General features: G+C 28.2%; 1 protein-coding gene across 2 annotated transcripts in view; it reads left to right on the top strand.

Annotated features, from left to right (window-relative positions):
* The window catches only part of LOC136972404 (oxidation resistance protein 1-like), a 54406-nt gene that overhangs the window by 24704 nt on the left and 3920 nt on the right, over positions 1-25782 (top strand). The window contains exons 3-11 of one of the 2 annotated variants that reach the window (XM_067266997.1): positions 4823-4930; positions 8079-8156; positions 9666-9818; positions 9909-10096; positions 12701-13311; positions 18229-18394; positions 19748-20015; positions 20080-20190; positions 21749-21901. In XM_067266997.1, coding sequence (XP_067123098.1) covers positions 4823-4930; positions 8079-8156; positions 9666-9818; positions 9909-10096; positions 12701-13311; positions 18229-18394; positions 19748-20015; positions 20080-20190; positions 21749-21901 — 1836 coding nt within the window. Of the gene's footprint in view, positions 1-4822; positions 4931-8078; positions 8157-9665; positions 9819-9908; positions 10097-12697; positions 13312-18228; positions 18395-19747; positions 20016-20079; positions 20191-21748; positions 21902-25782 lie in introns of both variants that reach the window. The other variant, XM_067266996.1, reaches the window with a different exon arrangement.

Raw genomic sequence — 25782 nt, 5'->3', positions numbered from 1 at the left:
TATCTAAAAAAGCTTAGTGAGTGACAACAAAACCAGTCTCAAATAGGGAGATAGACTTGTGTGAAAACATTTTTTGACAACCATAAAAGAAAGCCTTTAAAAAATGCTAAGGTTAAGATAATGGAATTTGCTCATAGTATTATCTGCCTTTTGAACTGCTGAGCTAAGAGTTTTAATTTCTCTGTTATTGAGTTTTTGTGGAGGCATACAATGTGCTCTGTGTATCAAGACTGTGATGGCAGCATTGAATAGCCTGGTGGTTGAGAGATTGTCAGGATTGTAGGAGCCAAATCTAATTATGATAAATGCCAATAGAAAGCCTCTTGATATCTCCTTTTATGAGATTATCTCCTTTTGATCCTATGTGAGCATAGTTCAAAAGAGGATTACCTCATGTTAATCTTCCTGTTCCACAGTGAAACCTACAGATAGCAGACAATGGCTACACAAAATCTAGCAATTCCTTACACCGATCATATGGAATGATTTATATATCATCTGCATAGTGCAGATACAAAAGTGGATATCACATAATAAGGGAGGGCCTTAACTATTTCAATCTTCCAAGCCCTGCATGATCAACACTGCTATGATTGCATATAAAGGAGATCGCATTAGTTACAAACCATTTTAGTAAATAGAATTGGTTGCAAAACAAATAATTGTTTTAAGTTATTAAACAAAGGGCCTTGTGAATGTGTAACACTTGCTGGGTACTAAGACCTTGCTGGACAGCAATGAACTAACTAACATTACTGCTGCAAAAGGTGACACAGGCAGGTACAGAAAGATTGCCAATAATTTCTTACTTATTTTACAAGTTTCCAAGTTTTCTAATGGTACTAGATCTGGCCTTAATAGCAAAACTTATCATTAAGTGGGACACAGGAAACAGCAGAGAAAACAGCTTGACCAAGGCTTTTTCCCAACAAATGTCAGGTATGTTGACTTATTAACTAATGCTCTCAGCAGCCAGTCCTGTTTGTTTTTACTTCAAAAAAGTGAAGTTTTAAAAACTGTCAAGTATTTTTGGTGCACACTATATGAAAACTAATTTTACTCATGTCTACATTCAGACATATGTTCTAAAAAATTTGAATACATATCTCCATTGTTAAGCACAATGGAGATATGTTCTGAAAAATGTCATTAATCATAATGTACTGTATTTAAACAAACAGCAACCTGTGCATGTGCTGGTTGCAAAAGAGCTAAATGGGTACTTGTCAGCTGATGTGTTTGTCCACTGCAGTCCTAAACTAATCTGATCTAACCAATGCTGGAAAGATCTTTGTTTCTGGATATATGTGGATACTCTGTATAAATATATTTTAATAAACTGAATTTAGAACTGAATATTAAGTACTTTTGAAATACTTTGTTAATTTTTATATTTTATATATGTAAGAATTAAGTTTTTTTGTGAAAATTAATAATTTTAATTCTCTAAGAATAATCATTTTGAAAAATTTAAGAGTACTGAAAATATTTTTCTGCTTGATGATAGTGTGTGAAACCTTCTTCAGAAATATTTATTTAATGAGATAGGAAGAAAGTTTTTTCCTTGATATTGTGCAATAAATAAGGCTTTCTTATTTGTTAATAAGAAAAAGAAATTGTCTTTCAAAATAAATATTAAAAAAAATATTTCAGCATCTCAAGATTTAAAGATTTGAGAATTGTTTATTACTTTCTTATGAATTTAAGTTGCTTTATCTGAAATAATTTAAAGTAAAAACTGATTTTATAAATATTAAATTTAATATATTTGTTTAGTGTTCATGATGATGATGATGATGCTTAGAATTTTATATTTTACTGTTAGAAACAAATAATGAAAGAATTATATGTAATTAAATCTAGAATATCATTATTCTAAACTTGGTTGTAATTCAATCCATGGTCCCCAGAGCAGTAAGCTGTTACCCTAAACAACTTGGCAATCCAGCTATTATAACAACCTTATCTGGTTAGATTTATGTAGTATCAATATTAGAGAGGGTAATACCCATTGCACCAACATCCATGACACCATAATGGAACTGAATTATATCTTTGGAAGACAACAGGGTTATCTGATTTAAAATGGTGCAAAATTTGATTGCAACCTTTCAAGCATCAAAATCTAAGCATACAGCAGTGAACCAGAAATGAAAGGTTGTGTTAAATTATATCCCAACTTTAAGAAAGATACACAGGAAAGCAGTTGATGCTAATAATATCACCTTTGTATATCAACACATCCCAACAATTTTAAAAATCCCAAGAAATGATGATAAAACCATATAACCACAATTCTGCCTTGGAGGTCTACTCCATCTCAATAGACAACTAGCATTTTGAATCAAAACTGGTCTATATGGGTGCCACTGGACATAATTTACAACTCGGAACATATGATTTTTTGAATTGCATATTTAACACAATGCTGGCAGCTTACGTGCAAAATCAGGGCTGGACATACAAGTAAATTGGGAGAAAGCAAAAATGATCAAACCCACATCTAATATAAATACTATGAATTATCTAGAAAAAACAGAAATTTACAAGGCTCACAAAAATCAAATGCATTAACCATAGAGATGTGGACAATGTCTAATGCATGGTGGTCCATTTACAAAATCTAATTATTTAGTTGTTTTAACAAATATTTATTCATGAATTTTTTTGTTTTTAACATAACATCCTTAAATTCAGCTTGTTCTTTTGAATTTATACATTCTTTTAAATTTGTATTTACATTCTTTTATTCTTCTATTTCATTATGTTCCATAACTGAGGAAGGTCAGTGAATCTGATCAAAAATGTTCTTAATTGTAATTAAATTTATTGCTGGATTTATAACTGTGTAAGTTTTTTATGAATTATTTTAACTAAATTATTTTATGTCTTATATGCTTTTGGATATATTTTTGTAAAATAATAGTAATTATTATTTGACTATACTTAGGCTTACTATAATATTTTTTTTCTCAAACCAGAACAATTTTGAGAAAATACAACAGAAAATAAAGCCTACTAGGATAAGTACCTATGATTTGAAATGGCTATATAAAGAAGTTGTTAACAAAAAATGAGTTACTGAAAATTCTGTAAAGCACAGTTTACATTTCACTTTGTCAATATGATTACAAACTTTTTCAAAAACAAATAATCCTTTTTTAATTTCATCAGTAAACTCAGTTTCTTTTTGACATTTTGGAGATTAAATTAATTTAATGCATAGTACAGAATAATCGCAAATGCCAACTAGCAATTTGAACTCAATTAAGATAGCAAATACTCAACAATGACATGGCCAGTGTAAGTTTCAGTTTATGAAATCTAATAAAATCACCAAATTTCTAAAAAATGAAATAAAAGTATAAGGTACATGCTATTATAAATTCTGCAGAAAAAATATCTGGATAAAAAATAAAACATGTAAATTCATTAGGCCACATGCTATAATTTTGGGGAAAACATCAAAACAACATTAAAAGTACTAATACTGTACAACTCCATAGATCCCTGTCACATCAATTTCTCAGCCTTTTATGTCATTGTTAACTAGAGAGTGTAATACCCATTGCATCAACATCCATGACACCATAACAGAGCTGAATTATATCTTAAAAAGTCCATATACAATACAATAAATCAAGAATCAATAAATCAATATCTATATACAAAATATTTAGATTGGCAACAGTGAGTGTAACAAAGGAGATATATTTTAGTTGCCAAATTGCCATTTTATCCAAAACTACACTATTTTTACTTCTTGTATATTCGGCACTTTTAAAATTTTACCAAATAACTGGGACAAAATGAGAAACTGCCCAGAATGCAGGGACCACATCATCAAACTGGGACAGTCCTGGTCAAGGTGGGACATCTGGTAAGCTTAACTATACTAGAAATTATTTATCTTTTCTGAAAACTTGTCATACAGAATTGTAGTAATTTATGGTAATGTAATTAATGCAATATATAAATATATAAACTTTCAGAATAAATAGACATTCAAATTTCATGATTGTTATGAATTGAATAGCTAATATAATGTAACTTTAAAATTTTGAAAATTAGCTGTAAAAATATTTCTAATACCAATGTTGATTGTTTTACCTTCTTTTTTTTACTTAAAAAATGATTTGATTAGTACACTTTTTTTTATTTCAAACACTTCAGCTTTTAGTGATTTTTGTAACAAGATTTATCTATAAATTTAAAAAATTTGTAATTTAATTTTGTTTGAGGTTTTTTAATATTTCAAAATATCCGTTCAATGCAACTGTGTTAAAATATTCAAAATAGATAATCAAACATAATTCCTTTTAATTATTAATATAAAAAATGAATCTTGTAAAAATAAGCATTAGAATTATTATTCAGAACTGTTAAGTTTTTCAAATTTCATAAAATTTTTTGTTTTTTGTATGTCTAGAACCATTTTTATAATAAATTATTTATATAATTAATATCCTTATTATGGTATTAAACTTTTATAAAATAATTTTATACACTACAAAATAAGTCAATTTATTGTATTTCTGTATATTTTTACAATAAACATAGCAAGCAGATCACCTATCTTCTGAAAGAAATTATCGGGTGTTTTTCTTTATTGATAATTGTTGTATTAGTATCTAGAATTAACTAATATTGTGTTAAAATGTAATACTGTACTAAAAAACATACATTAATATAAAAATTTTAGTTGTAAATTAATAATACAAAGGAAATCAAATTTTGTTTGTGATAAGTTTTTTTTGACAATTGTATCAAGTTATCATTAATGTTTATGTATTTATTACTAAAGTAACAAATTTGTTGGCAGGTTTCATCTTCTGACACATTGCTCGGAATTGCAGCAAGATTTGATACTACACCTTCAGAATTAACAAAATTAAACAAACTGACTTGTGGATTGATTTTTCCTGGTCAGGTAATACTTTAAATAACTATAAAACATCTTAATAACCTTCATTTAATTGAATTATGTATATTTACAGCTCCTTATAAAATGTTGTTGAAATATTGCTAGATTAAAAGAATATATGTTGGAGAGAGGGAAAAAATTGCCTAAATTTAATTTTTCTCTATAATAACATTGAAATATTTTTTAAAATTTTTACAGTTGTTTGTATCTCTCTACATATTTAAATTTTCTATAAATTAGTAAAATATTGCTGTTATCTCTAACATTATGTACATCACTTCTGACATATATTAGCTTTTGTGTAAACAATATTAACATCTTTTATAATCTATATATATAAAAACGAGTGTGTGTGTGTCTGTGTGTCTGTCCTTCATGCATTACCACACCATTTATCCGATTGCCATGAAACTTCGGGAAGTTGTTTAATACACTCCCGCGAAGTGTTGTGGCATATGTGAAGACCACCATTTCCCCCCTTTCAAAAATATATTTATATATGGATTAAATATACATCCACAAGAGCCGAATTATCGGGCTAGAGTTGGCTATAATAAATTATAGCCAACTCTAGCCCGATAATTCGGCTCTTGTGGATGTATAGCTTTGTAACGGGTTAGTTGTTATTTATTTATATATGGATTAAGCCTTTCATGTCCAACAGATGGCGCTAACTTCTGACGACTTAAGTTTGCTTTTCTGTGAGGCATTATGCTTTTCTGTGAGAATGGACTAAAGCAGATCATTTTCTATCTATCTATATAAATAAAATTTAACATTCGTTTGTTCCTACCGATTCCTTTGAAATTTTGACACCACATTGCATTCGAATACGCACGTGTTTTTATATAATATACATGTCGAAATTCCCCCCACTGGGGGGAGAGGGACAGGATTAAGGCTTACTGTGAAGAACTCTGCTTCTATTTATACTATTTTTCATGCGGTTTTTTGCGTTTTTAATTGCGTTTTAATAGGTTACGTCAACAGAATATACACTAAAAAGGGATTTTTCGATATTCCCCAGTGGGGAGAGGGACAGGATTAAGGCTTACTGTGAAGAACTCGACTTTTATTATACTATTTTAGATGTGTGTTTGACTGCGTTTTAATAGGGTACGTCAAGAGAATGTACACTAAGAAGGGATTTTTTGAAATTTCTCCCACGGGGGAGGCGTTATACATTTATAATAGATACATTTTGAGCCACAGCAACGCATGGCCGGGTCTGCTAGTATATAATTATATATATATATATATATATATATATATATATATATTATTTTTTCAATTAATATGAAACAAATGCATTTTTACTTGCTTTTTAAATATTTAACCTAAGAAAAGAGAGTTATGTAAGTGATATTAATATAAAGTTTAATTAATATTATAAAATGGTAATAAGATTTGATTCATTTTTGTTCATTATGATTGAGAATTGAAAAAAAAATTATTTTTCTTTGCCTGAAATTTGAAAAATTTGTTACAAGTTTAAAAATTTTTTTGATAAATTTGCTTTAATTACTTTATCAAATTTATTAACTAGCAATAATAAATAGTATAATGTAAATAATTAATTTTTCTAATCAAAAATAGTTTAGAAACTATTCAAAAGTATCTGAATCAGGACTTTTTGGCAGAATTGGAATCTGGAGAAATTTTGATATTGTCCCATCACTAGTAATAATGTAAAAATTATTTTTTTTTTAAAATAAAATTTGGTAACAAATGGCACCATATGCAATTTTAACTTTGTTCTAAAATGTCTTAGTATTCCTTAAACATGCATAACTTTCCCATTAAAAAATATTTATCTTTTTGCTGAATTTTTTTTAAAGATGAGATAAAAATTATCATTAACACAAAATATAACTTATTAAATTCTTATGGTAAAAATTTGAAATATTTAGGCAAAGAATTTTTTGTAACAAAATCTTTGCAAGGATTGAAGTAAAGAATAGTTGCATAAATGCATATGCATTTTGAATGTAATTAATTATTAATATGTGAAATTTTGATTTTTCTCTTATTGCAAGCTTACAATTTTGGAATATAAGAGCTGTGATTAGTCTGCATTTTTTGTCATTATGATGGATAAATAAACAAAATGTTGCACAAATTAAGTCTAATAAGCTCTTAATTAAAAAGCTTGTTTGATAAAATTAGTTTGACCTGGAGACTCACTTTAATGTAAAAGGTGCTAAGGAAATAGTTTTATATCCTTTGCACCTTACATTAGTTTGATCTTTTTGGTCTTTATAAAATACTTTGGACAAAAATATAATTATTGATTCAGTTTACAGTTTCTCATTTTAATTGTAAGAGAACCTAAGTTTTTTTTTTATTCATTATATAAATTCATATACCATAAATTTTATTTTATTAAAAAAATAGATGCAGAGCTTGTACATCAATACTGGATGGTACTAATCTTCAAAATCTGTATATAGATCTCATTATAGTTATATTATACAATGGTGATTTATGGTGTCTAATATGGGAGTGCTGTCACAGGAGGATGTGTGGCATGCAACCTTAATATAATTTGATTTCATATAATGTTTTGATCTGTACTGGTTTTGCTAAAAGCATTAATTTATATTGTGCTGTGCACCCTCTTGTAATAATAGCTTCATACTAGATGTCACAAGTTACAAATGATAGTTTTTGAACTTATTTGCATAAAAGTAAGGGACACACATTAAGAAATAATAAGATTCTCTATTAAAATCTATTCCATTAATTCCTCTGTTATGGGACAAATTTTAATGGAGAACTTAAGTTATTGACCATAAAGTAGAGATTCTGACACTTTCTAATAGGTAAACATCTACTTTTAACTCTCTTACTTTAGTCAGTTTATCAATCTTTAATATTATTAATTGAAATTAAATGGGTAACCAATAGCACATTAACTTAACTATTTGCATGTTATCATTTTGCAAATGGGCTTTGTTTGCAAAATGTAAAATAAAATTTTGAACACAACAGCATATTGCATATTATGATTCTTGTTTATATAATGTTAAATGCAAATAATATATAAAATAAAGATTTATAACATTCTACATTTTAAAATTAAATAAATGATAAATATATGTAGCAAATAAGATTCTAAATGATTTTCTTCTAGTGTAAAATTTATTTTTTGTAGAAAATTTTAGTACCAAAAAAAGCTGATGTACTTGAAAATAAATCAGATCAAGCATCACTGCCAAAAGTACAAGAAAAGGTATTTCATTTTATATATATTTTATAAAAATATATATACAATAATTATATTGCTTAACAAAATTAAACTACAAATTAAAAAGAAAAATATTACTACAATTTCAAGTTAAATTGCACTAATGTTAGCAAGAAATTTATTCTAGTTAAATTAACTTTCAAATGATGAGGCAAATGTATAAACCAATATAAAATCGGTGGCCCAAACAATGATTTAATATTGGTTTATGAATTGATGTAAAGTTTTTTTATAAAATTTATATTATAATAAAAGTTGATAAAATTATTATAAATAGTTATTATAGTGATCTTCACTACATTTGATTTCATAATGTAAATGAAAAAGTACTGATGATGATGATAAAAAATTTTAATGCTGAATCCACAGATTGTTTTTATTCACAAAATTAAATAATTCATTGCATTTGCAAATATGCTTACCTGCAGCATTGTGACTTATGTATTGCATTGTCACATGTAACTCTGTGCAATAAAAATTTAAAAATTATTTCAATAATTTAAACTGTGCAAATTGTAATGTAAATGTTTGTTCATTTCATAACTGTTATTCAGGCATTGTGACAAATGCATTTATTTGATGAAATTATGAGAGTTTAAGTTATAAAGCCAGTAACTTATGCAGTCAACATCATGTGGTAAATTGCCAAATTTTTAAATCTATGCATTATTTTTTCAATTGCTTAATTTCTCATATAGAAAACATTCCTGGTTAAAAACTCAGTTCACAAGTATTTACATCTTTAGAAAGAAGACAAAATTCAGGAATACAAGATTTAATTTCTGATGTATGCCAATAATTTCAGTTTTAGGGTAAAGATTGACATCTGTGAGACTCCAGGCAAGTGTTCAAATGAAGTTGACCTCACACAACTTCCAGAGGATTAAGCATTTTTGCTGATTTTTTACTGTAACATGGTGTTGTGTTATCATAATGCAAGAATAAAGATGGTTCTTCCAGGTCTTACTTTGAATACTATATAAGATTTCACAATACTTTATTGAATTTATTTGATTCTTTCTTTGTGTGATATCTTCTGATGCTCTAATTTAGTTACTGCCTTGTATGGAATGAGAAAGATGCATTTATGTTTAAACTTAACTGTTTTACCATGATGCAACATAAACTAAGATTTAATGGTTACATCTGTATATATGATCATTTAGTAGTAATGTTTCTACCTTGCACATTGAAGAATGGTGCATTAGAAAACTTTTTGTCGATCAACTTATATGCTATAAATATTTAAACTCTAAATTTTTTTTTGAGTATATTTTTAATTATAAAATTTGGTTTAACTTATTTTCAAGACAGACAAATCTAAGATATATATTTACGAAGATTAAAACATTTTTAATTTTCTATATTTTATTTTTTATATTAGTAATATTTTATTAAAAACATTGATGTAAATCTAAATGTTATTAAACAATAAATTTTTAATTATAAAATCTTTTCTTTCAGTACTTAATGTATTAAAATTTTTATATTAAGGGTGAAAATAAAATAAAATCTCCTGTATCCTGTGAAACAACTTTAGTTGTAACGGAAAATGATAAGCGATCAAATAGTCATACAGAATCAGGGAAAAATGAATCTGTTCCAAGATTCCTTAAAATATCGTCAAGATACATAACAGATGGCCAAGTAATAACTTTTTAAAACTACATAATGAACTATTTTTATTTAGAAAATTTTTGCTTTGAAAATTTTACATCTAAATTTTAATGCTTTCAGGGAGTTGTATGTGGTGTTCTAATAGTGACTCCTAATGCCATTATGTTTGATCCTAATGTATCTGATCCTTTAGTAATGGAACATAGTGTTGAAAATTATGGAGTAATTGCCTCTTTAGATATGGTAATGAGAGCTGCCATTTATTATGATATTGCTCACATGGCTGTGTCTCACTTAAACGAAGTGCCGTAAGTATAATAGTATTACAATAATTTATACCTTATTAATATAAGTATTGTTAATTAATAATGTAATTAAAGGAATTCTTTAAATCCTGACTTATAGCAAGATATTTTTGACATTGTAGTATTAATATAAGAAAAAATTCTAACTAAATTTTCCTAAATTCTAACAAATTGAAGTTTATGCAAAATATATGAATTTCTTGGAGCATGAAATCTGTGTTGTTTTTGTTTCAGTAAAGATGAAAATCAATTTAATAAAGTTTATGGAATCTTCCATTTTAAAAATATCTACACAGATTAAAATATTTGTTTTTTGTTATGAAACAGAGTTGTTGGAGCCCATTTTATTTTAAGTTGTGATAAAAGTATGACTGGATAGAGACAAAAATTAGGAAATGACAAGATAAATTTTGAGTTGGTCTGGGAGGAACATGAATAAGTTTTATGTGGAGCTGAATTGATTACTTTACCCATTGAAGCACTTAGCAAGTACTTCACACTTATTATTTAATTTGTGCAGAGAATTTAAGAAATTTGAATCTTACTTTTACCAACCCACTTGATTCAGCATAGGTAAATGGCCTAGTTTATTGAGTAAATGCTTATTGAGAGAAAAACTTAACCTTATTAAGTGCTTCATTATGTTTTTAATTAAATCAGGACTATTATGAATGTGCCAAGCATATTTATTAATCAAACTAATTTATTATGTTTTCATATTTATTGTTTTGTAAAACCTGCAAATTCTTAGTGTTTAAATATTATGAAAAAAAATTATAATTACTGTATTCAAAAACCTTCAGTAATTATTTAAAAACAAAAATAATTGGTTTCCTCAATTTAGCAGTTAAATGAATTCCCTAAATTTTGTAAAAAGTCAATTCATTTTTTACTTTCCCAGCTCTGTTATATAATATATATATATATATATATATATATATATAACAGAGGGAAAATATCAGTTAAAAAGTGATCTCCCAGATTTTTATTTTTTGACTCTAAATCTTGAAATGTTGAGAAATGCAAAAAATTTGGGGTTTTTTTTTGTGTGTGTGTGTGTGTATATATATATGTGTGTGTGTGTTTGTTTGTTTTGGGAGGGCACAATTTTGTTCACCCTCTTTGAAGCTTAATAACTTGTAAGGAACTGAGTCTGAGCGTTATTTTTATTTTATTGTTATTTTTTTGTTTTATTATATTTTGTTTGGGGCTTATGTTTATTTAGGACAAAGGTTTCCCACCCCTCTCTTATTAGTAACGAAAAAAAGAAGATAAACCAACTCACGAAGGAACGAGCACCGTAGGAAAAAAAATCTCATGCAGTTGCGCTGCCCAGCGGAAATAAACAGTCCGCAGAGAAAAAAAAATGGATGGGGAATCCCCACACTCACTAGTAAAGAAATACTTACTAAACCGTAATAACATCCCAGAAAATTGTGCTAAATACTTTGTAAACAGTTTATAAGCTTTTGTCGGAAAATTAAAACTGCCAGAAAGAAACTTAATGTTAGAAAACTAAGTATGTAAATAAGGGGAGTAACCCAGCTGAGTTGTGACGTCACCTCACAGCATAAAACCAGCACATCAACCGAAGAAAGTGAGGTGAATTCCAGAGCGAGGTGATTCCTGATCGAAGTCCAGATTGAGAATTAGGCGATCCAAGGTGTTAAAGAGGAATTCGATTGACGATTTGACAATAGCGAAAAGATTGAGAAAACAGGTTTCTAGTATAGTGAGGTGACGGATAGACGTTTAGTTCATAAGAGATTCTGTTCATAGTTCCTAAGTATTTGATTTGTCGAATTTTCAAAGGGGAATTAATATTAAGTTAAGCTAAGTAGCTGAGTTTATTGTCGGGTTGACTTGTTGATTTTCGTTAATAAATTTTGTTTTGGATTATAGACAATTGTACACAGTAAAGTCTATTTACTAATTAAATATATTTGAAACTTTTACTTTGACTTGATATTTGTCGTTATTTTTACTAATTTTTTTCGGTGCACGCGTAAAAGCCCAGGCGTGGCAAACTAATCTCGAATCCGCGTAAAATACCCATTAGGTTAACGGAAGTTTTACTAGCCACAGTTAGTGTCTGTTTCCTAAGATACTAAAAATAGTACTTTACAAACTCATGTGCTTTTTGTTGAAAATTTCTGAAATTTTGCAGGGAGCTTTCTATATTAGGGAAATTGATGCTATTAAATTTTGGTTAAAGGTTAACAGGGTGGGGGAGATAAATGGAGGTTTTGTCATATCTCCAGTAGGGTCAGATTTAATGATGATTTTGTTATTAGCATTTACAATTTTTATAAAATCCATCCTTACCCTCAAAATTAAGCTTTATTTCATTTTATAATAATTAAAAATATAGTCTTTTTAATAAATATAACAAATAGTGCCACCAAGTTTTAAATGTTGCCGTTTACTTGTTGCTGGATTTTTTTATATTTAGATGATTTTATTCTAAACTTTTGCATCCTTGTGCATGTGTGTTATTGTTAGTTTTTATGTATTATAATATCTGAACCATCCAGATTTTTAATTTACAAAAAACTTTAAAGTTTTAATCATATATTTTACTGAAATATTAATATTTTATTTCAGAAGAAATATTCCTAAGCCTGAAATGTATGTAAAACCAAAACCCACTCCTTCTCAGAAAGATGAAGGTTATTCTGGTGCTAATAACTCTAATTCTCAAGTATCCTTAAATTTGAAAGAAAGTACAAGAATATTTGATGAATCTGACCAAAACAAAGCAGATAATGAAAATTTAGCCAGGATACGTAAAATTAAAAGTTCAGATAATGTTAAAGAGCAGGTGTGTTCTGTTGTAGAAAAAATGCCTGATAGTAAAAAACAATCTGACCAAGATAAAAATAATCTGTTAAAAGTACATCGGGCTAATTCCTGCTGTGAACCTTTAGAAAGGTTACAAACAGAAACCATTAAAGAACAAATATCAAAGCAATTTTCATTCCCATTGCAATCTCATGTACAACAATCAAAGTTAACTTCAGAAAGAACAAATTATGACTATAACAAAGAAAGTAAAATTAAAGATTTAAATCATATAGATGCAAATAAAAGTCAGTCTTATACTTTAAGTCATGAAGAAAATTCTGATCTTCGGAAATTAAAGTCTTCGATATTATCTTCATTTAACTGCATGAATTTGGATGATACGATGAAATCTCATCTGTTTGAATCTTTGGATGGTAAGTAGTGAAATTTCACTAAATCCTTTAGTACAAAAACTTTTGTTGATAATCATTAATGATTTTTAAATATCATTTTACTAATAATTTATTATATTCATATATAAGACTACAACTTGTTTTATAATTCTTTGCCAAATGCTGTATGTATTTGACATTTTCAGTATTTATATTAAAGATAGTCAGTCATAAAATCTTTCTTAGATTAAAGCATTCATTGTATAAAAACTCTTACTAGGTATTTTTCAGCAAAGGTCAATTCAAAGTTTTTACTGGGTTAGTACACACGTGTGCTCCATTTGTAGTCTGGAGAACATAGTCACTATGCAATTTCTCCATGTTTTTTCAATGGTTTTCAGAGCCTGTTGATGTGGTTTCTGCTATCCTTGTATTCAGGTTTGTATTAGCAATGGATATCAAAAATCTCTAACATATCCTCATCAAAAAGTCTGTTACATCCAGTGAATGAGATTGAATGCTGGTGTTCCTCCCAATTCATTGATTGGGAAAATTGCTTGTAGGAATTGACAAGTATATAATCCTTAGTGTGCTGATGCTCCATCTTACTGAAATATCATCCATGACTGAAACTGAGGTACTTGCATCTGGACATGGAGTTTTTTTTGTATGTTTGCTATAATTGTGGACTCTGTAAAAAATTAATTATCCTGTTATGCATGAGGCTACACAAAATGTTAACTCTTAGATTCTTTCTCTAAAATATCTGGGTTTCCATTTTTCCCATGGACATTATCTGTTTTCAAAGATGTGAAAAGTAGTCTTATCTGAAAAACAAATGTGATTTCAGATAATGATTATTTGTGTCTATGCATTGTAAGATATCAATCACAAAAGCAGCAAAGTACTGTCAATCATCAGGCCTGAAGGCTTTACAATTTGCACTTTATATGAATACAAATGAAAGCATTTATCCAAAACCTTAGCATATCTAGGAACTCAGTGCTTAAGTTTATTTGAAACAGAGTGAATGGATTTGTTCAGGTCTACTTTGGAAAATTGCTTGCACAGTGTTGCCTTTGCTTTTTTAATTGTGCAATTTTTTAACCACCAGAACACTCCTTCCTCTTGTAAAGGTGCCATTCTGATACTGGTGATTGCAGGGCCACCTGAACTGTTTAGTCTGTGTAATATTATGACAAAAGACACTAAGAATCAGTCTAAATTTTGCCACAAATCAATATTTCTATTTAGCATAGCTTTTGTCACATTTAAATGTTTGTAATTGTGGAATGACTTTTTAATCACCTTTTTCTGATATTCATTGTATTTGATGGATTTATTTGATCATTCTATTTGTACAAATAGGCATGTTTTTTATGATGTGTATCTGTAGACAATTTACATATTTGCACACCTAAACCTATAAACACTATATAGGTATTACTATTGTGCTCAGCAGGGCATAATAAGTACAACTAAACACTCACAAGCGATTACTGCAATTGTTTTATTGGTAAATAATTCCAAACTTTAAAATTTTGTTGTTCTTTTATCTTAATTCAACTTATATTAAATAATTTCTACGTCAAATCTTGTGTTGTATTTTAAATGTGTTTTCTGTTTATTCAGTTTAACATAGTTGGACATAATTTAATGTAGAAAATACAATTATTTTAGGAAGTTAATTTGTGAATTTTGTGGAAGTAAAGAAATTAAAACACTGCAGTTTTAGAAGTGCGAGATATGCATTATTTGAATATTGAACACACAATGTAAAAATATATTTACTGTATAATCTACTTAAGTAAAAAGTTTTATACTGTGTAAAAATATTTAATTTTCATAATAATGGCATCTATGAAAATATTTCAATGTTTCATTCCTCCTATCTTACATATGCCAAGAAAAACAATCTTAGTCTAGATTGTCGTATATTATGTATTTTTGTTGAATAAATCATAAAATAATAATGTAATGTTTGAAATGTGTTTAGTAATAAGTCATAAAATTTGAAAGTATTACAAAAATTCAATTGCTTTCATTTTATAGTTGTAACATATTGCTAAAAAGAAGTCTAAAATAATTTAATGAGATCATAAGGTGTTCCCACAAACAGGAAAAGTCTGCCTTTTTTTTATTTTAGTCAAGAAAAAGAATTAAAAGATCTACACAAGCAAGGAAATATGAATCAAATGAGAATAAAGAACCAAGAATTTTGTTACTGATTTTTTTCCTCCAATTCCCCCTCCCCTTTTTTGGTTTTGATTTGACTTTGCTCAGTGTCTAGATATGGCACCCTCACCATCAACATTTTGTACTTTGTTTGCAAGCAGTCACTAACATGTTTAATTCCAACTAAGACTTTGTACATGGTCTTTTTCTAATAAATAGAATTTGTTAGAATTGCTGCTTTTATAATTTTCTGTGATATATGTTAGGGGGTTATCAATAGAAAGCACTTGCAATTATTTTTACTGTTAACCCCAAAAGCTTTAAGACAATTTTTTTTACACACAAGTGCACACACGTAATGCTTAGATTTGTTTCCAATTTTATAGTAAATTTTTTAACTTTGCATATATATTCTATAGGATATCCCATTTAGCACCATATTCTGTGTTTGAGTCTGAATTTTATTTTCTAAAAAATTTTTTTCATAGATTTTGAATTAAATACCTGTCATTTTTGAAGCCACATTATTTAGAACTTGGACTTTAGTTGATATATATGTATATGGTTGAAAATCAATCTTGTATATGATTGGTGTCAGCTCTCATGTAGAGCCAAGGAAAAAGTCAAAGGTCAAAGTTGACTGCTTTGCAGGAGATTTGAACCTTCAGTTGCAGCACAATGTCCTCAATCCTTCTCGTTACAGTGTGTTGGGAGAGGGGAACATTCTCAAAAGCTTCCTTTTTATCTACACTGACTAGTGCTGCAGCATCCACCAAGCACTCTTTAATAAACTCTTCATTAGAAAATGTTGACTTTTTCAAGTGATTTTGTGGGATATGGCATAACTTGCCTTGGCAGCTGCATCCCTGGATATGTGAAGTTTTGTGGGAAAAAAGCTCATTGTTGGTTTTGCAGTTTATCTAGCAAAGCATCTGACTCCTTGAGAAAAATACAAGAACTTGTCTGATGAAGAGCTGACCTGCTCTTCATCAGACAAGTTCTTGTATTTTTCTGCATGTTTGGTTGCATAGTGCCAATTTAAATTGTAATCATTGAACACAGCAACCTCTGTACCACAAATTAAGTGCACAACTTTTCCCTTGACTTCTGTAAATAAATATTTTGCAGTCCATGCCTTGTTAAAAATGTGTCATTTGGTATAAACCTTTCTTTTTTTGCATGAACTGACATTTTGAGTGTCTGTCAGTAAGCACTCATCTGCACATGTCTGTACATACATAAATAAAAGTTGCACGTACATGGCAGGAACTAGTTTTCATTTACATTTCTTGTTTATGAATGACCGTAGGCAGGCCATAAAATGCCCAGGTTTGGATTAGATGATTTCTATTCTTCTATTTTGTTCAACAATAAAAAATATGTACACTTGGGTAGTAGTAAAAGAGAGTCTAATATTTTTATATGTAAACAACTGTCAAAAGAGGATTTTTTTATAAACAAATCAATTATAAGAATATTCACAATTAGAAGTAACGTCAAATAAAAGAACAACTCTGCCATAGAGAGTGTTGTGTTCCTGGGGTGTTGAAAAAGGACCAGATGTGATGATGATTGTTCTAACTGTAAATGCTTTTATATTTTTTATTGTCCTGGCAATTATATTTATTAAAAATTCTTGCTGAAAATTAGCATGAAGAGCTCGTAATATTGTGGCCCAGAAAAAAATTTGATGTGGTAGATGCTGGAGACAGGAAAGAAATACCAATCACATACAAGATGATGATCTCTTGATCTGCCAGAAGACATTATGAGCACTTTCTTGAAGAAAAGCAAAGGAAGTTTACTGAAGTAAAGAAAGACTGCTGAAAAGTGAACTCCAGCTAGAAATAAAAAAATACTTGAAAAAGAAGGAAAATAATTGAGGTTAAAATCACAAGTTGAGGAAGCATTAGTTGCAGAAAAGAGTAGAGAGTAAGAAACTTTAGAAGAATTGAATATTTTGTTCACAAATATTGTAATTTCTGTTACATGTTTTCATATTATTAACAAGTACAGTGTTATGAAATTCTATTATAATCTAACTTTTTATTTTTTTTTTATAACTATTTTCCAGTATTTTATATTCATGTAGTTCTGTAATAAAAACCTGGTCATTGTGAATGATGATCAGTTTTCCTAATTATTTTGATAACACATACTTTACCATAAAATACATTTATATTTTTGCAATTTTATTTCTGTTAAAGTTCTGTATTGTTACTTTTTACTTTATAAAATTAGAATAAAAAAATTAAGACAAAATAATAAATAGATGAGAGCTAGGCAGCTGTGGAGATGGAGGCTACATTTAAAAAATATTAAACTTTTCCAAATTATACAATTGTACAATATCTGCCAATAGCTACGAAGTCAGAAATTTTTTAAAAACTGATCTGGAAATGTCAATAATTTCCATCAATGACTTCAAAAATTTGTGGGAACTCTGTCATAATGTTTTTATACTAATCTAATGAAGTTTTATTCAAACAGTTCTAACCTTAGAAAGGACAACTAATCTAAACTTTATGCCAAATGAACTATTGGATTATTTATCAGGCTATAACAACACTAATTTAATGTTTAGGTACAAAACAATTAGCCTTGTCATAGTCTGATAAATAATCTAGCAGATCATTTGGCATTACTAATTGAATTAGGTTGATGTATCTATTGTTATATTTTACTTTTTAATCAGAAAATTTCATATGCTAATTTACAATTTAGTAATAAGATACAATTTTTATAATTATATTTTTATGTTTAAGATAAATTTTCTTTATACAGAAATCATTCCTCTAGTAAGACCAGCAACAAGTGGTTTTCCACCTCTATATCTCTGCTTGAGAATGGGTCATCCTGTTAATAAAAAAGTTGCAAAATCTAGCCCTTTTTTAAATTATCATAAAAAGCGACTGAAAAGAGAGTATTGGTTTAGTATTTCTCGTGATAAGTAAGTCATTTTTCTTATTTATTTTTCTTTCATAGAACATAATACAGATTTTTTTTGTTTTTGTTGTTAGTAATTATAATATGATGTGATTATAATCAAAGAAAAATGTTAAGCTAATTTAGATTTTTTATCATATTGAACATATTTTCTATGTTATTGCAAATTATTCTAAAATATATATTAAATTAAATTGTTTGTTAAATTAATTTATGATCAAATAATGCAATACATATAAAGTTTTTTTTATTTCACATTAAAAAAAAGTGTTGTTCATTCGAAAATTGAAATTTTTCTAATTTATTATTTTCTCCACATATCATAAATTAAAGTTTAATAAGAGATGTTTATTGAAAATCAGAATGACTTCATGACTTTTTAAAAAATTATAACATTTATTAACGACATTGTAGTGTAGGTTATAAATTTTTATTCTTCTGTGTTTATTCTAAATCTCCTGTAGTCAACAGTTTCAACCAAAATTGTTGATATTTAAGGCATTTCTACACATATTGAATGTATTAATTAATGTTTAAAATTATTTTTAATATCTAAATTGCAAAGCTGAAAATAAAGGTTTGGTTTTATGTTTTGAAGTGAAAAATAAAGCTGTATCTTAAAAGTCTCTAACAGCTGGAAGTAGATAAATTAAAAATGTAACATGCATGTTACATTTTTAATTTTATTTGAATTAAATACAAAATGGAATGTTTTCAGCCTCTTAGAGCCCTGCATCAAGCATCAAATTTTGTAGAATGTTAGATATTTTAATTTTAGAACATTTTTTAAAAATTGTTTTCCTTTTGACATAAAGTCATTTTTGAATTTTTAATGCAAGTTATATTTCTCATATACTAATTTTTATTTTATAATAATTTGTAAACATATAAAATTATTATTACAAGAAGATTTACATGTATAGTACAAAAACTTATTTATCTATAGTATCATCTTGTAAAATCATTTATCTGCTTCCCTTTAGAGGGCTGTCAACCAACAACTACCATGTGACAGATATTATCTGTTTTTAATATTAGATTCCAAATGACTTCTGGAATGTATTTGATAAGTTATATTTTATTCAAGGTCAGCTACTGTATCAAAAGATAAAAAATGATTTGAGATAGATTTAGATTTTTGAGCAAAATATATGCTCAAAAATCTAATATGTTGTATCATAATCCAAATTCACTAATAGTTTCATAGAATGTTTTACTTTAAATTAAACATATTTTCTATGCCTTTTTTATAAATTAAAAATTTTGAAGAATGTCTATACAAACAAGAAAAAAGTATATAATATAAGAAAATTTATATTTCAAATTATAATCTTATATATTTTATTATTAATTTTAGAGTTGATGAAGTATATGATTTCTTCCAATATTGGGCACCTCATTTGTATGGAGATATCACTGATATTGATCCAGAAAAATTGGGATTTATACCTATTAATGAAGAGGAGGAAGATGATGATATTGAATTATTGGATGAAGAAATTACTCAGGAATCTGGAAAAAGTTTTGAAGGTGCAATGAAATTAATTAGATCAAGTCCTCTTAGTATTTTGAAAGTTGTTGAAGATCATTTTGGGGGAAATAATATTACAAAAGAAGATTGGGAGGTAAGACACACACAGTTATTCTCAGTTTGTAGAATATTTTATTAAATTTTATAATTATTAACAGTTTTTGTCAATGAATGAATCTAATACATCTCCAAGTGCAGAAAGTGCTGAGATTTTATTACCAGACTTATCTGAACAATCTGATATTTTAAATGACAAAGAAAAAAGAGAAGTGAGTATTTCATGTTCCATTTTAGACTTTTTTTTTACTTGTTTTCAATATCATAACTTTTATAAGTTTTAAGACCTTACATTCTAAAAATTTTTAATTTGATGTACAATGTCCCTCTTTTTCCATCAATCTAAAAGTTTTTAGATTTCTTTCTTATAAATCAAAATCATCAGATTTTGATTCAAAAACTGTCTATTTCTGGATAGCTGCTTTTGAATTAAATTTTTTTCTTTTAAACTTTTTGAAGGGGTCAAAAGAGGTGGTGATCTGTAGATGTTGAGTAGTTAACTACCATCTGATAAAAACAAAGATTAGTTATTGTAGCCATGGAATTGAGCATCATTATGTAACAAAATAATACCCTTCATGTTTGTCAAATATGGATGCTTTTCATAAAGTTTTTCAATTGCTGATGGTATAAAGTAGCATATTTGATACAGAATTTTGTGACAAATCTTTAGTTTATATTTTTCACTTATAATTTTATTTACAATATTTTGAATTAATAGAAATATAATAATAAAGGGTCAATCTTGTAAAAAATTATTTTACTTGGCTAGTTCTTCAATTGAAACACATGTCAAGTAAAATTTTTGCTGGATTACAAGTTTAGTTCATTATATTGTTGGAGACCTTTTGAGAATACACAACTAACTTTATTAGCAGTTATACAGTTAATTTATTTTCCTGTTCTTGTTTTTGCAGTAATTTAAGTTTTCATTGCATCAAATTTGTTTTCAAACTGGCATTTTGGTGTTTGGGTGTTTTTATAACGCTAAATAATTACTAATTATGCTTGACAATTTATTTAATAAGTATTTAGCTGTAATAACCTGATAAAGGAAAGGCTGCTTGTTTGATATTTAATTTAAATTATAAATTTTTAAAATAAGAGATATTTCATAAGATTAAGTGTATTTAAAAATCATTGACTATATAGTAGAATCCAGCTTTATTCAGCACCTATAGGGCCAGAGTGGTGCTAGATTATCTTTTTTCTGGACATTGCTGTATATTTTGTACCAGCATAAGCTGCTGTGTTGTTTTTGTTTGTTTATACTGTTTAATTGGTCTGAAGATGAGATGATGATGATACAGTGCATGACTATACTGTATTACAATTGATTGAAAATGTGCAAAAAATTATTAAAACCATTAATGAACATGTTTTTGTGTAAAATCAACCTTCACAATGATTCTTGTGCATATAGTGTAATGTTGTTGTCGAGATATGTATTGTATACATAAGATTGACATAAACTGCATGTGCTTAGAATATGAAAAGTGTTTTTAGGTTCATTATCTTTGTATTGGCTGTGGGGAAGAAAAGAAATCAGTCATATGTTACCAAACCCAAAACACGAACTAGCTGTAATGATACAAAGTTTAATCACAATACAACATAGATTATATATAGTTTATTGAAATTTCTTCCAGAGAATGCCAGAGAACTTAAGAAACTGCTGTTGTAATTAAAATAACTAACATTAAATAATATAAATTTATCTAAAACTTAAAATCATTTGAATGTTAATTATGTATTAATTTTACCTTTTAGCTTTGCAAGCATTTACCAGCAAGAGCACTTGGTTATTGTTGGACTCTGATTTATAGTACATCAAAGCATGGTTTCAGTCTAAAAACATTATACAGAAAAATGTCTAATGTTGAATCACCTGTCTTATTGACAATTTCAGATACAAATGGTGCTGTAAGTAAAGTTTTATCAATTCATTCCAATTGTTGAATAACTCTATTTTAAGAAAAAATTTAATAACAATAACAGTTACTCATAGATTCAGTCATTCTACAGCAAGCACACAAACAACACAGAAACACACACACGACATATATAGACTACAGAAAAGCATTCGACAGTGTTCCACACAGTTGGCTGCTACATATTCTACACATGTACAAAATACATCATCACTCATTGCATTCTTTCAAAACACTATGCAGCACTGGAGAACAACACTACATCTCAGGGTTAGTAACACTTCCATACAAACAAACCAAAGCGGTTATTAGGCGAGGAATTTTTCAAGGAGATTTCTTGAGTCCTCTCTGGTTCTGCTTAGCCCTGAACCCATTATCCAACATGTTAAACAACACGCAATATGGTTACAATATCAGACATGAAAAAACAACACAGTATACACTGTCGCATCTCAGGTACATGGATGACATAAAACTTTATGCATCCACACAAAAACAACTTCATCAACTTCTACGAATCACACATTTGTACACCAAAGACATAAAAATGGAATTTGGCCTAGATAAATGCAAGACACTTCACATAGAAAAAGGAATCCTGAAGAAAGAAGATTTTGCACTTGGAAATGGGGACATTATTGAATCCATGGAAGAGGGCGAGTTCTACAAGTATTTAGGATTCCAACAGACCAAACTAACAGAACATGCACAAGTAAAGCAAAGATTAATTAAAGAATGCCAAAGTAGGATAATGCTATTCTCAGAACACAGTTAAATGCAAAACAGTTAAAGCAATAAACACACATGTCATCCCAGTACTCACATATTCTTTTGGAGTTATACATTGGACTCACACAGACCTAGAATGATTGTTGTTTATGCTTAGCAAGTGTTGTTCTTGTTTTCCAAAGGAAAACAAGAACAACACTTGCTAAGCATAAACATCATCATTCTAAATCTGCCTCAGAAAGATTAACCCTTCTATGTAAAGATGGTGGACATGGCCTGATTGACATAGTTAACCTTCACTGCAAACAATTAGTCACAGCGAGAGTTTTTCCACAGAAAACAAGAAACATCACAGTTACATAAAGCAGTAACTCTAGCAGACTCAAATAACACACCATTAAACTTACACTCACATCATATGGATACAACACAACGTATAAAAAGCGTAGACACCATTAAGCAATCGTGGGCTTGAAAGGCACTTCATGGCAGGCATCTTTATGACATGGCCCAGGATTTTGTTGACACAACTGCATCAAACAACTGGTTAACTTGTGGATGCCTCTTTGGGGAGATGGAAGGATTCATGATTGCCATACAGGATCAGGTCATAAATACTAAAAACTACGGAAACTACACATACTCAAAGATACAACACTCACAAATGACACATGAAGAAAATGTCACATCATGCCAGAAACTATACAACACATCACTTCTGCACTTCTGGTTGCAAGCTCTTGGCACAGACAGATTATTTACACAGACATAGTCAAGAAGCAAATATAATACACCAAGAGCTTGCAAAGAAACACAAATTAGTAGACATCCACGAACCATACTACAAATACATTCCACAGACAGTATTGGAAAACAACACGCACAAAATGTACTACGACAGAGCCATAATCACAGATAAAACAATTTACCACAACAGACCAGACATCACACTCATTGACAAACACAATAAAATCACATACATTATAGACATTTCCATTCCAAATACAATGTACAAAATACAGACACTGAAAAAATTAGCAAGTACACAGAATTTGCCCAGGAAATAAGGCATCTGTGAAGGATGGATAAAGTGCTTATTGTACCTGTTGTTCTCTCCTTTATAGGTGTCATACCTCACACACTACACAAAAGCCTGGGAACATTACAATTGAATAGAAATACATACATCAAACTTCAGAAGGCTACTATATTAAATACATGCCACATTGTTAGGAAATTCCTGAATACTGACACTGACACACTTATTTAATTTTAGTTGTGTTTTGGTTGCTATGCCTTGACTCCGGCATAGTACACAGCCACCGGTGTCAACCGAGTATAACCCACTAAACCCAACATAATAATAATAAATAAAAATAAGATGTATCTTATCAGCATTTTGAAATGATTTACTCCAAGTAATTTGGGATTAAAAGTGAGTGTAAAAAAAATTCAGTCATTGTCTAAATATGATTACTGGTAAACAGATAATTTATAATGTAGTAATATGTATTTTTAAATTAAATTCTTAAGTAATGTTAAAATGTATAAATTTAGGTAATAATTGAATATCTGAAATCTTTACTAATTTGTACTTTACTGTATTAAAGCATTGTTCTGGAATTTAGGAAAATAACTTAAAAGAATTCATTGAAATATTGGAGAAGATTTTTATCTTTTAATTTGCATTTTCATTAGTTTTTGGAATTAGGCCTCTACATGAAAATACAAATATATTATCTATAGTCTAAAGTCTTTTCTTAATGGAGGAAATTTCCATCATTATTAAGCACTTTTTTATTAGTCTAGATATATTAAAACAAAATTAGCTAAACTAATATTCTTTCCTTTATGATTAAGAATTACTCCCTTAATAACTTTTTAAGTGGTATCAAAAGTAGAATCATCATCCTAATTATTGGCCATAAGACTGTATGGGTAAGAAGAGTAGTTCTGGTTTTACTTAAATTCGGATTATGTAAGGATGGATTTTCAGGAACAGGATATTATCAAATGACAGAATATAGTACGTTATTTGCATGTGTTTATAATTTATTTATGTATTCTAAAATGAGATTAGTTACTAGAACTTATTTTTCAAAGTATTCCTATGTTTGTGAAGTTTAAAGAACTAATTTTTTGATGTATGACATGTAAAAAAAAATTACAGAAGTAATGTAGACTACAGAAGGAATGTTATACTATGTATGGAAAAAGAATTTTATCTGAATCATTGATTATTTGAATTGATACTTCTCAGAACATACTTACCACATGTCAACTAGACAAAATTTTTTATTTAATAAATGTTTTGTGTTAAAAATAATTTAGTCTACCAAAAAACAAAGAATTAAACAAATACTTAAAATTCAAAAACATTTTGAAATTATTTTGAATTTCAGAAATAAATACCTGAAATTCAAAATAATTTCAAAATGTTTTTGAATTTTAAGTATTTGTTTAATTCTTTGTTTAAAAACATGGTTTTATTAAATCTGGTATATATTTATTCTAGTTATCTATTCAGTGGTGGATTTCTGCACAGGTGCATGAGGTGCACACCTGGGGCCTCAAAATTCATTAATCAAAATTTTAAAAAATTATTTAATTATTATTTTTTTATTATTAATTACAGAAGCAAAAAATCAGATTTCTTTATTCACTTTATCAATCAGTGTATTTCCAGAAAACCCAAAAGATAAAATCGAATACTTGAAATAGAATTAATTATAACAAGTGTTCAAAATGTCCTCCATTATTTACCAAACAATTTTGAAATCTATTATAATAATTTACAAATAAATTTTTATTATTTGTAGATTATTAGATTTTTGAAATACAAATCAGTAGTAAATTTAAAAATAAATTAGTTTTATATCCACGGATTACTAGATTTTTCTGTTTTTAACACTTGCCTATTGAAACTTGAAACTTATTGGTACAAAAATTATTAAATCTCATAATTAATACAATCTGAACATCAGTAACCTTTTAAATGCAGCCAGGCGGTTGTAATTTTATATCTGTTAATTTTCAATGTTATTTTCTGATGTTTCACTTTTTTGGACTACTGATATAATGTCTATCAGAGTAAAAAATGTGCACATAAAATGCACACTATAAGGTGTAAGGGTAGTGAAATAT

Source organism: Centruroides vittatus, unplaced genomic scaffold, assembly GCF_030686945.1.
Source record: "Centruroides vittatus isolate TY-2023 unplaced genomic scaffold, ASM3068694v2 contig_290, whole genome shotgun sequence".
Taxonomy (NCBI): Eukaryota; Metazoa; Arthropoda; class Arachnida; order Scorpiones; family Buthidae; genus Centruroides; species Centruroides vittatus.
The sequence above is the reverse complement of the archived record's forward strand: the minus strand, read 5'-3'. Positions and strand labels throughout refer to the sequence as shown.